Source organism: Macaca fascicularis, chromosome 19 (assembly GCF_037993035.2).
Source record: "Macaca fascicularis isolate 582-1 chromosome 19, T2T-MFA8v1.1".
Taxonomy (NCBI): Eukaryota; Metazoa; Chordata; class Mammalia; order Primates; family Cercopithecidae; genus Macaca; species Macaca fascicularis.
The window spans coordinates 63,539,149-63,555,685 of NC_088393.1; the positions used below are offsets into that span (position 1 = coordinate 63,539,149).

The following is a 16,537-nucleotide window of genomic DNA, read 5'->3' on the forward strand; positions in this document are numbered from 1 at the left end:
ATGTGACGCGTTCGGTGCAGTGTCCAGCCCAGCACCGGGCACTTGGGAGACACTGAGGAAATGGGATGAGTCCTTCTCGTTACCGCCCCAGAAGAGAAAGGACTGTGGTGCAGGTGAGGTGGGTGGGAACCTCAGCCTCGCGAGGTCCCTATTCATTACTCCCCAGCCGGCGGCCATCTCCATGGCAACGCTGGCGCCTTTCCAGTGCGCATCTCCCGGGCTGAGCCTGTCTCTAAGCCGGTCTCGGAGTGGGCGGGTCTTGTCCCTGGGGGCGGTGCCTTCTTCGAAGTGGGCGGGCCTAGTTTCTCGAAAGAAGATACTTTTCTTTTTTTTTTTTTTTAAACCAGAAAGCGTGTCTGGTTTTTGAGTGTCGGTTGCAGAGTGGAGAGGAGTATCTCTAAGGTTTAGCTGATTTTATTCCCAAAGGTTGAGCTTTTTCAAATAGGCAACTGTGGATCTCCATTCAAAAAGTCTGGCTGGAGTGCTAAACTCTTACTTGTTTTCTCCTCCCGGAATACACGTCTTCCTCCTTTAAAGTTTCCTTTTTCTTTCTTTTTAAATTTATATTTAATTTTTAAATTTTCATTTATTTATGTATTCTTTTGAGATGGACGTCTCGCTCTGTCACCAGGCTGGAGTGCGGTGGCGTGTTCTCGGGTCACTGCAACCTCTGCCTGCTGGGTTCAAGCGATTCTCCCGCCTCAGCCTCCCGAGTAGCTGGGATTACAGGCGTGCACCACCATGCCCAGCTAATTTTTGTATTTTTAGTAGAGGCAGGATTCCACCCTGTTGCCCAGGGTGGTCCTGAACTCAGGTGATCTGCCCGCCTCGGCCTCCAAAAGTGTTGGGATTACAGGCGTGAGCCACCACGTTCGGTTTTATTTTTTATTTTTGAGACGGGGTCTCTCTCTGTCGCCCATGCTGGAGTGCAGTGGTACCATCATAGCTCACTGCTCACATAACCTCAACCTCCTAAGCTCAAGTGATCCTCTCAGCTCAGCCTCCCAAGTAACTGGGACTACAGGCATGCACCACCACGCTGTTTTTTCTTTCTTTTCTTTTTTTTTTTTTTGGTAGAGACAGGATCTCACTATATTGCCTAGGCTGGTCTCGAACTCCTGAGCTCAAGTCATTCTCCTGCCTCAGTCTCCGAAATTATTGGGATTACAGACGTGAGTCAACTCGCCCAGACTGAAATATTTTCTTTGTGAAATATAAGACACACAGAGAAAAAATGCGCAATACAAATACGCAATTGAATAAATAATTATAAAATGATCATCTGATTAAAAAATAGAAGTTTATCAGCTACCAGCAACCCTGGAAACTTCCAGGTTATCCCCTCCCGCTTAACTTGTCGAGCCCACTATTCTGAGTTTTATAGGACAATGTTGTCCTTGCTTTTTTATATGCTTTACTACTGACAATGTATCCTTAACAATATTACAGTTTAGTTTTATGTGCATTATAATGGGCTTGCTTTTTTGTTTGTTTGTTTGGTTGTTTTGTTTTGTTTTGAGACAGGGTCTTGCTTTGTTGCCCAGGCTGGAATGCAGTGGCATCATCTTGGCTCACTGCAATCTCCGTCCCCCCACCCCAGGCTCCAGCGATCCTTCCGTCTCAGCCCATCGAGTAGCTGGGCCTACAGGCACACGCCACCACACCTGTCTATTTTTTGTATTTTTACTAGAGATGGGGTCTTGCCATGTTGCCCAGGCTGGTATTGAACTCCTGGACTCAAGCAATCCTCCTGCCTTGGCCTTCCAAAGTGCTGGGATTATAGGTGTGAGCCACTGCACCTGACCTGAATGTTATGTAAATGAAATCATGCTCTGTTTCTGGCTTTTCGGGTCCTATGTCTTTGTAACTTTCATTCATGATATTGTGTTTATCCACAGCTCATTCATTCTGGTTGCTGTATAGTATTCTATTGCATAATATACCATCGTTATTTACTGTATTGCTGATGGACGTTTTGGTTGTCATGAGTTTGGGGTTGATATTGCTGCTATGAATGTTTTTGTATGTCTCTGGGTACAGGGGGACTTGAGTTAGCGTTTATGCGTAGCAGTAGAATTACTGCATCACAGGATATACGTATGTTCAGTATTTGAGAATGGCAACCTATAGGGAATTTAATTTAAGAAACCAGCTGGGTGCAGTGGCTCACACCTGTAATCCCAGCACTTTGGGAGACCGAGGTGGGCAGATCAATCACCTGAGGTCAGGAGTTCGAGACCAACCTGACCAACAAGTTGAAACCCTATCTCTACTAAAAATACAAAAATTAGCTGGGTGTAGTGGTGCACATCTGTAATCCCAGCTACTTGGGAGGCTGAGGCAAGAGAATCTCTTGAACACAGGAGGTGGAGGTTGCTGGGAGCCGAGATCACACCACTGCACTCCAGTCTGGGCAACAGAGCGAGCCCCTGTCTCAAAAACAAACAAAAAAATCTTAAGGAACTCCAGGGGAGAAGGCTTTGATTCTCCTAAACCCCTACTTAAACGTGTCCTCCCCCAGTTTTCTGGTCTTAATGAAAAATGCCACGACTCAACCATTTACTCCTGATTTCTCCCTTCCCATTACACTCACCCCCAACCAATACACACATGCACACAACCAGTCCTCTGCATTCATACTCCAGAGTTCATCTGAAATCCACCCATTTCTTTCTTTTGTTTTATTTTGTTATGTTTAGTAGAGACAGGGTCTCACTATGTTGCCTAGGCTGGTCTCAAACTCCTGGGCTCAACCGATTCTCCCACCTCGGCCTCCTAAAGTGCTGGGGTTACAGGCATGATTTCTGTTCGTCACTCTGGTTTAGGATCCCACAAGTTTCTCCCGGACTGCAGGAGCGCTACAGTCTCCTGACTCTGCGTCCTGCAGCTTCGTTTCCACTCATCAGACACAGGGATTTCGATAAGGTGCAGGGGTGGTCCCTTCCCTCCTCGATGAACACTTTGCTTCCCATCGCCCAGAGAACACAGTCAAACACCTATTTTGGCTTGCCTGGCTCGCTGTGATGTGACCTCTACCTACCTGTTAACCTCATCTCATCCTTCCCTCCCTGAGCTCACTTTCCTCCTGTGTCCATTTGGGCATTCTTCTGGCCGGTCCTTGCTCACCCTTACCCTTCAGGGCTCAGATCAAATGCCACCTCCACCGAGAAGCCCACGTGGACCACCCCATCTAAGGTGGCATAGAAAGTGAGTAAGGTGGCCATTCACTTTCTTACCACCCTTCCCTATTGCCTTCAGAATGCTCATGATGATCTGAAATTATTTTCTGCATTTATTTGATTCCTCTTTTCTCCATGCCGGTTGCCCACACGACAGAACGTAAACCCCAGGAGGGCCAGGATGATCCCCACAGGGAGTTTCAGTGCCTGACTCAGAATAAGCCCTCAGTACAGGAACGCAATGCAGTGTGCAGGAGACAGTCTGAAGGCACCTCCACCCCCAGTTCTCTGATGAACAGGTCCTATTATTGGGGTTTGGTGTAGGGTCTAAGGCAGCGTCTAAGGGGCGGGGCCTCTTCTCGGACATGCCTGTAATGAGGCAGTTTGGTTTCCAAGGGGTGTGTCCTATAAGGCTGGTGGCTTCTAAAGGGCGTGTCTAGTTTCTAGGGGGCGTGTCTATCTGTTGGGGGTGGATCATGTATTTAAGGGACAGGGCTCATTTTGATTGAAACCAACTCTAATTTTATTTATATATTTATTTATTTAGTTTTGAAATGGAGTCTCGCTCTGTCCCTCAGGCTGGAGTGCAGTGGTGTGATCTTGGCTCACTGCAACCTCTGCCTCCCAGGTTCAAGAGATCCTCCTGCCTCAGCCTCCCGAGTAGCTGGGATTACAGGAATGTGCCATCACACCCGGCTAATTTTTGTATTTTTAGTAGAAACGGGGTTTCGCCATGTTGGCCAGGCACGGTCTTGAACTCCTGACCTCAGGTTATCCGCCCGCCTCGGCCTCCCCAAGTGCTGGGATTATAAGCATGAGCCACCGAGCCTGGCCTAAACCGACTCTAATTTTAAAGGTCATGTACTATTCAAAGCTTTGAAACTTCTCAGGAGAAGACGAGGACCTGTCTGTATTTAGGTGGTCTTTCCTAAGACATTCCCCATTCCCCCTGGAGCCAAGGATCAGAAAATGAGGCGTCAGCGACTGACAGGACAAGGTTTATTGGGGGTCCTGGAAACATTGGGGAGAGGGACGAGGGGACGAGGTCTAGGCTCACAGGGACACCCCCTAGCCAAGTGCCCCCTTCCCCTTGGGGTCGGGAGGAAGACAGAGACAGACAAACCAACAGAGATGGAAAGACCAATGGGTGCCACGGAGAGAGGGAGGGAAACCCCAGTGTCCGCCACTTCCCACTCAGATGAGTTCACAGGACAAAGAATGGCGTGGACCGGTCCACACGCTACAGGAAAAGGGAGGAGTATCTGCCCTATTCACTCTAAGGAAGGTGGGGTGCAGGCCACAGCCTAGACCAGCCCATTCCATGTGATGGGGGTGTGTGCATACAGATCAGTCCATCCTACTGGACAAGGGTATTTCAGGCCAGTCTATTCTAGTGTTTGGGGGTGGGGAAGATCATTAAGGTCGATCCATTCCACAGTCAGGGAGGGGGGATTAGAGGGCAGGGGGCATCTACCCTGGTCCCTCTTTCAGTACAGGGAATGAAAACGGGGAAAGGCAGATTTCGGCTATATCCATTTTCTGGGGTCATCAGTGACTCTGGTGGGTAGCATTTGGAGGAGATCTAGGAAAATTCAGGGACATGTTCCCTCCACATTCTCCAGATCAAGGTCGTTGGGAATGATGGCTCTCAGGGAATGGGGCAGTCTTCCCTTGGTGGGGCAGGTGCCCATCTTTTATTATTAGGGCCCTCAAGATGAGAGGTACTTGTGGAGACCCATTGCTCACTGCAAAGTTCCCATGTCCTGGGGACTTAGGGCTACCCACACTCATTTCAGGGACCTCAGGCTCAGGAGTCTCTCCGTAGATTTGGGTTCCCCTGCCCCAGCTAAGGACCCTGTTTGTTTGTGGTCCCCCAGCTCTGGGGCCTGTGTGGGTTTCTGGTGGCCTCGACTTCTCCAGTCAGGGTCCCCTCATTTCAGGGCCTGTGTCTGGATTTGGATTTGGAGGGCCGGGGCCTCACTCGCAGTACTGAGGTCCCCTGGTCCAGGCCGAGTCCAGGTGGCTGGGTGGAGGGCAGGGCACGGCCTGGCAGTCAGTCCATGCCCCGGTGCAGCTTCAGGTGCCTGGAGAGGTTGCTGAGCGTGATGAAGCCCTTGCCGCAGATGTGGCAGGGGAAGGGCCGCTCGGTGCCATGCAGCAGCCGGTGGCGCTTGAGGTAGCACTCGTGGCGGAAGAACTTGCCGCACTCCAGGCACGGGAACGGCTTCTCGCCAGTGTGCACCAGCACGTGCCGCTCCAGGTCTCGCGGCGAGCGGAACAGCTTCTCGCACTCGGAGCAGCCGAAGATCTTCTTGCCGCGGCCAGAGCCAGACGGGGGCTCCCCGGACGCCGGCTCCCCTTCCCGGGCCGCGGCCGCCGCCTCCTCCGCGCCACCCTCGCCGTGGCTGACCCGCCGATGCTCCTCCAAGGCGGCCAGCGCCGCGTACAGAGCCCCGCAGTGGCCGCAGCCGTAGGTGGCCGGGCCCGAATGGGCCTCCAGGTGGCTGGCCAGGGCCGCGGCCGACGCGAAGAAGGTCCCGCAGTCGCACTGGTACAGGGTGTCTTCCGAGGGCTCGGCGGCCGCTGCAGGTGCAGGCGCCTCCCCACCGCCCTCAGGGAGCAGCCCCCCGAGCTTGGGCACGCCGCCCCCCGCGGGGCCCAGGAGCAGCCTGCCGTCCGAGGTCGGAGGAGCGTCGCCCGCCTCCGCAGCGGCGCTTTTGCTCGCCGTCTCGGGCCCTGCACCTGCCCCCGCGGCCCAGCCCTGCGCTGGGGGCGCGCCCGGGCCCTGCAAGTCGTGCGTCAGCTTGTGCCGCTCCAGCAGCGCGGGTGCGTTGAAGTCGCGCTCGCAGCGCGGGCACTTGAAGGGCTTCACGTCGGTGTGCGCCGCCCAGTGGGCCGCCAGCTCCCGGCCGTGGTCGAAGCGCCGCGCGCAGGCGCCGCACGCAAATGGGGGCAAGGAGGCCGCGGCTGCAGCTGCCGCCTCTGCCAGCCCCCAGCTGCCCAGACCCGCGCCTGCCCCCTCGGGGCCCTCTCCACCGCCGGTCCCCGCGCCCCCGCACACCGAGCAGGGCCCCACATTGCAGCAGACGGAGCAGGGCGCACTCAAGGCGGGCAGGCCAGGGCCGGGCTGCAGGGGAGAGGGGAGAACCCCGCGGTGCTGGCGCTTGAGGTGGCGGCCCAGGCTGGAGCGTGAGGAGAAGCGGAGCTCGCAGACCAGGCAGCAGTAGGGTTTCTCACCAGTGTGGACGACCTGGGAGTGCAGGAAGAAGGGCACAACGTCAGGGCCGAGAACCTAGCCCGGACAGCGGATTCCTGGACTCCCAGGGGGATATGGCACAAGCTCTCTGTCACATCTACAGGGCCATGATCTAGGGAAATGCTCGTCATATCACTCTCTGCTTGGGGTCACGGTAGAATTCTTTCAGTCCTTAAAAAGGCCATGTCCTGGCTGGGCATGGTGGCTCACGTCTGTAATTCCAGCACTCTGGGATTGCATAAGCCTAGGTGTCCGAGACCAGCCCAGGCAACGCAAGGAAACCTTGTCTCTACAAATAATTTTGCTAGCTGGACACGGCATGCTTCTGTGGTCCAGCTACTCGGGAGGCTGAGCCAAGCAGTTTGAGGCTGCAGTAAGCCGTGATCATGCCACCACACTACAGCCTGCATGACAGGGTGAGACTGTGTCTCAAAAACAAACAAACAAACAAACAAAAAAACAAACCACGGCCGGGCGCGGTGGCTCACATCTGTAATCCCAGCACTTTGGGAGGCCAAAGTGGGTGGATCATTTGAGGTCAGGAGTTCGAGACCAACCTGATCAACATGGTGAAACCCTGCCTTTACTAAATATACAAAAATCACCCGGGTCTGGTGGTGGGCACCTGTAGTCCCAGCCACTCAGGAGGCTGAGGTAGAAGAATCGCTTGAACCTGGGAGGTGGAGGATGCACTGAGCCGAGATCACACCACTGCACTCTAGCCTGGGCGACAGAGCGAGACTCGGTCTCAAAAAAAAATAAATAAATAAATAAATCACTATCTGTGGCTAATGGCTATACTGGACAGTGCAGCTCTAAAGTGACAGCGCAGCCGGCCCTGGTAGTGTGGTCTTTTCCCTTGTCAAGCCCCGCTACCCCGAGCCAGTTATCATGAGCTGAATACAGCCTTTAGGTGTATTAGGGCAGAGAAGTGATTTTGAACCAAATCTGGCTACTGCTCAGAGCATCTCTCACTGAATGCTTTTCACACATACAGATCCAGGGAATCACTTCCAAATCTAGGGAATTGAATCTCCCAGGAGGGAGTCCAGGAGCCTGTACTTTTTTTCTGAAGCGTTGCCAGGCTTGTAGACTGCGTAAAACTGTGCCTTAGAGAGGTTTTTTGTACTGATATTTGTGCTTGTTGATTTAAGATTTTGGAATAGCAGAGAGAGATTTGTGAGTGTGGCAATGTCTTCCGGAGACCTGTGAGGAGAAGGGTGAGGCTGGATGAGAAAGAGTGCAGTGCTTGATTAGTAATGTCTGCCAGGGGCACAGACCTGAAGAAGGAACAGGGAGTGATGTTCATTTGCCTTTCTGGCTCCAGACAGGATGTCCCTGCTACAGTGTGGGTGTAGAGATCTCTATCCTCTTTGTCGCTAAATTCATTCTCTCTCTACTCTTTCTAACACAACAAGGTTATGCTGGTCCCAGGGCCCTTGTACATGCTGTTCTCACTGCCTGGAATGTTTGTAGGTCTATTTATCTGTCGCTCCTTGGAAACCCTTCCCCGAATCTGGCCCCCTGGCTCATCAGTGATCCTCTTCCACCCTCCTCCTTTAAAGCCTATGGCTCATAGCACACTTAGTGTCTACATCTAACTTGAGTGTTGTCTGTCTCCCCACCAGCTAAGGACAATGAAAATAACGACCACGTTGGTTTTGCTCACAGCTGTATTTCCAGGGTCCAGCATTCTCCAGACTTCTCCTGAGCCACACTCTTTCTGCTTCTCCGTGCTCCAGTCACACTGGCCTTCCTCCAGTTCCTCCAAAGCCTGCTTTGCTTCCTTGAAAGTACACATCTTGTTCCCTGGATCCAGAAAGCCTCAGACCCCAGAGGCAGATGATTCCTCACCTTTTTCTCTGGAAAACCATCCCTGACCCCATCCCCGATCCAGACTGCTTCAGATCTCTCTTGCATGAGTCTCAGAATATGGTTATCCTCCATCCTCAGATGTCTCAGCTGCAACCTAACGTTGATTAACCTGGTTGTTCAGTTCACATCTCCCACATTTGACTCGAGGCCATACAAGGGGTGGACTGTATCTGTTTTGTTCCCTTAGCTAATTTTTTTTCCCCAGAGAGCCTAGCACTGTACCTAAATACAGTAGGTACTCATGAAATGGTTCAGTTGAATCACAACCTACTGGTGGGCAGGGATGAGGCCTCGGGGGCTGTGAATAGTTGCATCAACTAAGGAGCTCCCCTTTCAACCTAAAGATCAAGGGATTTAAGGAGGAGTCACCTGGTCACTCTGCGACAGATGCAAAGGCTGGATGTGAGGGAGAGAGACAGGAGGGAGGAAGACCACTGAGAAAGCTGGGGCCAACATTCAGGATGTGAAGTCCTGACCAAGGCAGAGGCATGGGGACAGAGAGGACAGCCAAGTGTGAAAGACCATCGGTAGATGTCTGGTTTTCTTCACCCTGGTGTGCAAGTGTCTGGCACATAGATAAGAGTGTGACCCAGCCCATCCCATCTTCCACCTCACCTCCTTCCACCCCAACCCCACAGTCTCCCATCGCTTCTTAGAATACAGCACACTCCTTCCTTCCTCAGGGCCTTTGTACTTGCTGTTCCTGCTGCCTGGAATGCTCTTTGCAGGGAGGCTTACTACAGGTCAGCTCAAGTATCACCTGCCCTAACCTTCCCCACCCTGTCTGAAGTAGTCCATAGCTCTCCTCTCTTTACTCTCACACATTGATTTGTATTGTCTGTCTGTCTGTTTGAAGACTGAGTCTCGTTCTATCACCCAGGTTGGAGTGCAGTGGTACAATCTCGCCTCACTGCAACCTCTACCTCCCGGGTTCAGGGGAGTCTCCTGCCTCAGCCTCCCAAGTAGCTGGGATTACAGGTGCACGCCACCACACCTGGCTAATTTTTGTATTTTTAGTAGTGATGGGGTTTCACCATGTTGGCCAGGATGGTCTCGATCTCTTGACCTCAAGATCTGCCCACCTTGGCCTCTCAAAGTGCTGGGATTACAGGCGTGAGCCACTGTGTCCGGCCAGTATTTTTTTGTTTCTTAAAATGTCCTTCCTAACACTTATCTTTTTCCAGGACATTCTTGCCTGCATACTTGCTTTCTTGCTTCTTGTCTACTTGGCTACTGACCACCTCCAAAGGAAAGTAAGTTCTCTGAAGGCATGGAATTTGCTCTTGCCTTGGCAACACAGCCGTTTGGTGCAGGGAAAGTTGATAGTCACTGAATAAAGGAATTAAGTATATACCTGATAACCACTGAATAAAGGAATTAAATATATACCTGATGAACCTATTTCTTAAAAAGGTAAGGAAGGAAAGGATAAACACTAGATTGCAGATGCTGGTGCGTGCACGTGGGATACTGGCAGGGAGAAGGGGGAGGGGAGGAGCCCATAGATGGGGAAATTTACTATGAATGTTCTAGTTGGTGGCTTGGTGGGGACTGAATGAGAAACACCGCATGCTTTCAAGGGTCAGGGTGCTTTGGTGGGGAGCGACGGACATTTTCTAATGGGAGGAGGCGGCTGCCTAGGCCTTGGGCCAGCTTCCTTTTGCCCAGAGCACAGTGGGGCGCGGGATCCCAGCGCAGTCCAGACCAGGGAGGCCAGCCTGGGGCCAGCCTGTGGGACTCACCTGGTGGTGCAGCAGGCCGGTGGAGTCGCGGAACCCCTTGGGGCAGGCGGAGCAGCGGTAGGGCCGCTCCCCGGTATGCGAGCGCAGGTGGTTGGCTAGGTTGAAGCTGTGCTTGAAGCCCTTGCCGCAGCGCGGACACGCGTGGGGCTTGAGCGCTGTGTGTCGGGCAAAGTGGCGCCGCAGGTCTGAGCGGTAGCGGAAACTCTTGCCACATTCACTGCAGTGAAATGGGACCCGGGGGGCGGCAGCGGCGGGCGGTGCTGGTGCAGGGGTTGGGGTCGGGACGTCATCCATAGTGGCGGGGAATACAGTGGTGTGTGGGGGCTCTCTCTGGAGTAGGGAGGAGACAGAGGAGCAGGTGAGGGGATAGGGTCCCCATCAGCCCTCTCCTCCCAGGCTCCCAGACCCACCACCTGTCCCCTGGGAAAGCCTCCCACTGCCCACCTCTCTAAGCCCCTCTCATTGTTCTTTAAAATCCTCCTACTCTCTTAGAAACCCTTCTCCCTCTGCTCCACTCCTCTGGCAATCTTCCTAATCACTTCCCAGTCTCCTCACTCCACGGAGCGTTTTTAAGCCTCTCCCCCTCTTCGCCAATGCGCGGCCGCTCCTCTCTGTGCCCCTCCCGCTGTAATTTAAGCCTCTCCCACTCTTCCTACTCCCTTCAAAGCCCCTACACTGTTCCCTAAGCATCTTGTATTCTTTGCCAAGCCCTTTTCCCTCCAAAAGGCCCTTCCACTCCCCTCTGAGCTCCTCCCACTCCTCTTCCAGGATGATCACTTAGCAAATGGGAGGGCAAAGATTTGGGACTAAGCACACTGGAGTCATCCTTGCAGGGAGACCAGAACTAGTCCTGTAACATCAGATAACAAAAACTCTTCATCTGCAAAATGGGAATAGTAGTACCTACCTCATAGAGCGGTGGCGAGAACTAAGTAAAACAGTGGCAATAAATGTTTCGTGCCTACTTAAGCTGGTGCACAGCAAAGACGCAACAAGTAAGCTGTTTGGATGACTATTATCCCGTAAGTTCTTCCTGGTTTCCTCCTTAAGTCCTACCATGCTTGCTAAGTTACTTGACTTCGCTAAGCCCCTCTCTGCTCCACTAAGACCCACTTCCAAAACTCCACCCAATTTTTCCTTTAAAGAAGCCACATCCTTTCTAAGACCATCCACTGGACTCCCGTCACCTTCTCAGGCCTTCTCTACGAAGTCTCTTCCCATCCCCTGCAAGTCCTTTCCACATTCATTATAAGGACCTGACAGTTGCATTAAACCCCTTCAAATTACACCCTTAAACTCCGCCCCCCTCGCTAGGCCTACCTACTTCTCTAAGCCATACCCCAGACAAACTCCACCCCTTCTACTCTAAACCCCTCTCTCCTGCTTCCTAGGCTCCGTTTCTCCAACCAGCCTCAATGAGTTTCCTTCCACCCCTCAATCCAGGGCCTACCCACCATTCCTTCTGAGCCACGCCCCTTTATCAAACCCCACCACTTTGCCCAAGCCCCTCCCATTTTCTATCCACTCTCCCTCCTCCACGCCCCTCCCACTTCCACTCTAAGCTCCGCCCAACTCAGGCTCCTCCCAACCTTTGCTCCGCCCCAGCAGCCACTAGGCCCCGCCTCCTCCACCCCGCAGCCTGAGGAGCTGGGGCCCCCCCCATGCCCAGTCCGCTCCAGGCCCCAGGCCCCGAGAGCCGGCCTTTTGTGCCCCTCCCCCTGCCCCTAAAAGGTGCAGCCCTGGGCGCCTGGTAGGGGGGCAGGTCGGGCAGGCCCCGGGGCCAGGCGAGTCCACCTCGCTCGTACGGAGCGTTGGGTCTTGGAGACCCGGGAAGGCCCCAGGAGGCCGGGGAAGTCCGTCGGCTTTCCTCTTTAATTACTTACACCTCCCTCTGGGCGCCGACATTTTGGGCAGCGGGGGTAGCGTCACTTCCACCCGGGGGGCCCCTCGACTTCCGCCTCAACTCCCTTCCCCTGCCGTACTCCCCCTTTCTCCCGCCCTCTTGCTCCCCTTCCTCATCCCCGCCCTTCTACCTCTTTCCCTTTCCTTTCCCAGCCCTGGAGGTTGAAGAAGCCAGGCCAGCGCCATCTTGGGTGAGGGCAGCGGGAAGGGGCGGGGCTTAGGGACACGCACGGCGCCATGCAGGCTAAGGGCAAGGAGCTGAGAGCACGGCTTCTTCTCCTTCGTGGCGACACTAGGCGATGCTAACGTAAATGAGAGCAGATACTATTTCTTTTTCACAGGCTCGGACTCCCCCTGATTAGGATGTACAGTTGGACTAGGGAAAAAAAGAAAGCGAAGTGCGCCAACTGCAATACAGAGCTGGAAAAAACCGGCACCATCTTATCCACTTAGCCCTCCATGGGCTTCGAAGCCTGTCCGGTGCCATGTTAATTACGGGCACTGGGCAGCCATTTTCCCGCTCCTCATCGTTCGGTATCTGTCTTTGATTGGGTCACCCGAATGTGTGCTTTGTGAGAGGAAAGGCGTTTCGAGGTGGTTGGGGATGTGGTGCTCGGTTATTTCCCACTGGGGACACACCAGGGCCGCCGGTGCGCAGGCGCGGCTTGCTGGCGAGGCCGTGACCGGTCCTTAGGACCCAGCGAGTCCCCTTTGTTTCCCGCGGGCACGCAGGCGGGAGGGAAGGGCAGGAAGGGAGGGGCCAGGCGCTTCTCCGAGGGGCGGGGCCGGTTCCGCGCGCCGCCGCCCCCGCCTCGCCGCCGCCGAGGGGCAGGGCCCCCTCACCCCCTCCCCTTCCCACGCGCCGGCCCCGTCGCCCCCGCGCGCGCGCGCGCACACTCGCGAGCCCCGGCGACATGCAAATGAGGTACCCGAGAGGCGGGGGGCGCAGGCGGGATGGGGGTTGTGGGGGTAGGGGAGGCCGGGCCGCGCGCTCCCGGAGCGCGCCTCCAACACCTGTTCCTGCTCCCGCGCTCGCGCCCCGCGAAGCCGTCCGGGCGCGCGCGCGCAGACCCCCTTCCTGGCAGCCCCCGCCGCCCGCTTACCCGGCGCCGCTCATTGGCCACCGCCCCCGCAGGGCCCGCCCCGCGCTCGGGCTTCGTAGCTCGGGGACCGATGAGCGCGCCAGCACCGGGGCGAGGTGACGGGGAGGGTCGGGGGACCAGTCTCCCCCTTTCCACCGTTCCAAAGACCTGACTTCTAGACTAGGCTACCCCGTGGGAGCGAACCGTATGGAAAAGTGGTTGCTCCTCTCTGGACCGCAGTCTATGTGGCTGTTAAAGGGGGGGGGGGTGCAGGGGGGCTTCCCACTGCACCTGTCTCTCCCTTTCCCCTCCGTTACACCCCAGTCTCATGCTCCCAGTATCTGAGTGGGCGCTGTGAAGATGGTGGTGGCGCTGGTGAAGTTATATTGAGTGCTTACTATGCACCAGGCAGTGTGCGAGGGGCATTTTAAAGCCCACTGTCTCATTTGATTCTTCTGACAACCCTGGTATATCCACTTTTCAGAGGAGGAAAGAGGCTCAGAGAGGCAAAGTCACTTGTTAGGTATAGGCAGAGCTGAATTCAAACCCAGGACTGAGCCCTCATAATGTCCCTTTTCCTCCTTGGGTCTATTTGTTCTCCATTCTCTGGGACATTCGGGTCAGCAAGACCTGTTTCCAGTTTTGGCCCTGCCATTTACTGGCAGAGGAACTTAGGCAACTGACTTGGCTTTCCTGTGCCTCAGTTTCCCCATCTGCAAAATAGGACAGATATGCCCTATTCAGAGGGTTGATGTGAGGCTTAGCTGCTCCTGATAACAATGGCGAATGTGTCCTGAAAGCTTCTCTGTATGAACACTTTGTGGGTATTATACTCATGGCATGTCTGGGCAAGTGCACAGAACTGTGTGTCCCATTTTGCAAAAGTCTCGATTAAGGCTTAGAGAAGTGAACACCTTGCCCAAGGCCACGCAGAGAGTAAAGATTTGAACGAATGATGTCTGACTCCAGGGCCCGGGCTCTTAACATCGCGGATATATTTCCTCATCCAGGAGTCAGGGTCAAATATCACCTGGGACCAGTCCCTTTTTTCCATTCCGGAACCCCTTCTCCACTTCTGCCAGTCAACAGGGAGGGATGAGAGCATTCGTGAGGCCTCTGTGGCTCTGGAGTTTGACGGGCTCTCCGTTGCAAGGATCACAATACTGGTCTGCGCTCTCAGTTGGACTCTGTTCTCTCTAGGAGGTTTTTTGTTTTAGGTTTTTTTTTCTTTTTTGGCGGGGGGAGCTCATGTTGATCTTGAACTTCTAGATCCAGGAGGACAGTTAGGGAGACATAGGGATGCCCGGTGGAGCCCAGGGAAGTGCCTGTTTATCAGCTGATACAAGATCATCTCACTGTTTTACCCACCAGCATAGCTAAAATTGTGTATCTGGATGAATGTCAGCCACACCCTTGTCAAGAGACTTGGAGAGAGGGATGGGCGAGGTGTTGGGGGACACAGGGGTGCTCTAGACCCTGTGAGCACTGACTCTGCCCCTCTCTCCTCTTAGCTGGCTCCAGTGCCCAGACCCAAGCCCCCCACTGCTCAATGGACACCCCCAGCCCAGACCCGTTGCCTTCGCCTTTGCCCGGGGAGGAAGCGAAACCTCTGGCCTTACCTCCTCCTGTTCCCCGGGGCCGCCGAGGCCGTCGTCCTGGGGGAGCCGCCTCCTCACATCGGACACTCAAGGCCTCCTCCCTCCCTCGCAAGCGGGGCCGCCCCCCCAAGTCAGGGCAGGAGCCCCCACTGGTGCAGGTGCACGGCGTGGCAGCCCCAGTAGGCAGCAGTGGCGGCAACGACCTCCTCCTGATCGATGATCAGGGTGTGCCCTATACAGTCTCTGAAGGGTCAGCGGCTGGGCCTCAGGGCTCCGGCCCCAGGAAGGCCCCACACTTCTGCCCAGTGTGCCTGCGGGCCTTCCCCTACCTCTCTGACCTGGAGCGCCACAGTATCTCGCACTCAGAGCTGAAGCCACACCAGTGCAAGGTTTGCGGCAAGACCTTCAAGCGCTCCAGCCACCTGCGGCGGCACTGCAACATCCATGCCGGCCTGCGGCCCTTCCGCTGCCCGCTGTGCCCCCGCCGCTTCCGCGAGGCGGGCGAGCTGGCGCACCACCACCGCGTGCACTCGGGAGAGCGCCCGTACCAGTGCCCCATCTGCCGGCTGCGCTTTACAGAGGCCAACACGCTCCGGCGCCATGCCAAGCGCAAGCACCCGGAGGCCATGGGGGTACCCCTGTGTGCACCAGATCCAGGGTCTGAACCGCCGTGGGACGAGGAGGGCATCCCGGCCACAGCAGGGGCCGAGGAGGAGGAGGAGACAGAGGGGAAGGGGGAGCCGGCCTGACCCACATCCCTGGCCATCGCTCCCTGGGCCAGGTTTAGAGCAGGGAGTTTGGCTGGTGCTAGGCCTGGGCCAGGGGGCCGGGACACCCTTGTTTCTGGTGGTCTTCCCGTTGTGGGAGCAGGTGGAGGGTGGAGACCTAAACTTCTGGGTCCAGCTGCCTTCAGCCCCCCTCCCCCAGACTAACAGATCCTTGGAGGCAGGGGTTGTGGAAATAAATCTCTGCCTGCTGGCTGCCTATGTGTGTTCCGTGCCGGGATGCCATCCTCTCCTGCCTTCAAATGTTCTTCCTCGGCTACACCTGCCGGGAGTGCGGGGAATTGGAGAGGACCCCACTTCCTGTGCCTCATGAGTGTGGTGCTCGCGAAAGAATGGTTTTGGGGGAAACCTTGGCTCCTTCCCCGTCTCCATCAGACCCCAAAGTCCAGTGGTCCCTCGGTGTCCGTGGGGAATTGGTTCCAGGAACCCCGCAGATACCAAGATCCGAGCATACTCAAGTCCAGCACTGGGCCCTGCGGAACCCGCGGATGTAGGAAAATCCGCCCTCCGTATACTGTGTGTTCCATCGGTGTTTGGGTGAAAGAAAGTCCGCTTCTCAGGGGACCTGCAGTTCAAACCCGTGTTGTTCAAGGGTCAGCTGTATTCCCAGTACACATCCAATCTAACTAAAACATTGAACCTTCCATGCAAACTGACCCTAGGTCCGACCGCCTCGATCCTAGGCAAGTCCCAGAAATTCTGCAGCCATTTTGCCCCACCTCCTTGTCCTGAGGAACTACTGTTTGGAAGGAAAAATTAAGACAAAGGTGTGAACAGGACTGACGGTCTGGGTAAGGGTTAGAGATAAGGGGTGTGGCTTGAGGCGGGGCTAAGGAGCCAAGGGTGGGGCAGTTAGGCGGGGAACTGGCGGGGAGCTTAGGAGAGGGTTAGAGTTGAGTGGGGCTTAAAGGGGTTTAGGGGTTGGTCCGCATAAAGTGAGAGCGGTTTAAAGAGAATGGATAGAGTTGATCTTCTAGAGAGTAGGGGCTTGGAGCTGGGGAAGAACAAGAGGAACTGCGTGAGAGTGGGGCGAAGAGGACGGATTATGTTTTTTTTCTTGAAACAGGGTCTCGCTCTGTCACCCAGGCTGGAGTGCAGTGGCCCGATCACCGCTCACT

General features: G+C 55.1%; 2 protein-coding genes across 8 annotated transcripts; one reads left to right on the plus strand and one right to left on the minus strand.

Moving 5' to 3' along the window:
* Positions 1-4,161: 4,161 nt before the first annotated feature.
* On the minus strand, positions 4,162-12,111 carry FIZ1 (FLT3 interacting zinc finger 1). Of its 6 annotated transcripts, none has more exons than XM_065534952.1 (4): positions 12,086-12,111; positions 10,053-10,382; positions 8,105-8,259; positions 4,162-6,429 (listed from the first exon to the last, which is right to left on the minus strand). In XM_065534952.1, exons 2-4 carry the CDS (start codon positions 10,264-10,266, stop codon positions 5,233-5,235), a joined length of 1,566 nt encoding a protein of 521 aa, XP_065391024.1. In that variant the 5' UTR covers positions 10,267-10,382; positions 12,086-12,111; the 3' UTR covers positions 4,162-5,232. The 6 variants fall into 6 exon arrangements, with proteins under 6 accessions (XP_065391024.1, XP_045236930.1, XP_065391023.1 ...); XM_045380995.2 differs by lacking the exon at positions 12,086-12,111 and adding an exon at positions 11,936-11,967; XM_065534951.1 differs by lacking the exon at positions 12,086-12,111 and adding an exon at positions 10,960-11,967.
* Positions 12,002-15,614, plus strand: ZNF524 (zinc finger protein 524). 2 transcript variants are annotated; one of them, XM_065534955.1, is made up of 2 exons: positions 12,002-12,145; positions 14,548-15,614. In XM_065534955.1, exon 2 carries the CDS (start codon positions 14,586-14,588, stop codon positions 15,381-15,383), a length of 798 nt encoding a protein of 265 aa, XP_065391027.1. In that variant the 5' UTR covers positions 12,002-12,145; positions 14,548-14,585; the 3' UTR covers positions 15,384-15,614. The 2 variants fall into 2 exon arrangements, with proteins under 2 accessions (XP_065391027.1, XP_005590468.2); XM_005590411.5 differs by lacking the exon at positions 12,002-12,145 and adding an exon at positions 12,742-12,879.
* Positions 15,615-16,537: the final 923 nt, after the last annotated feature.

What these genes read in the sequence shown, in the direction of transcription:
- FIZ1 (XM_065534952.1), bottom strand. Translation starts at nt 10,266, where the DNA reads ATGTGGCAAGAGTTTCCGCTACCGCTCAGACCTGCGGCGCCACTTTGC. An exon ending in CCGGCCTGCTGCACCACCAG is followed by an intron (nt 8,260 to 10,052) that starts GTGAGTCCCACA and finishes CTGGGGTCTGAG; the next exon opens with GCTTTCTGGATCCAGGGAAC. An exon ending in TGGACCCTGGAAATACAGCT is followed by an intron (nt 6,430 to 8,104) that starts GTGAGCAAAACC and finishes CTGCACTCCCAG; the next exon opens with GTCGTCCACACTGGTGAGAA.
- ZNF524 (XM_065534955.1), top strand. Translation starts at nt 14,586, where the DNA reads ATGGACACCCCCAGCCCAGACCCGTTGCCTTCGCCTTTGCCCGGGGAG.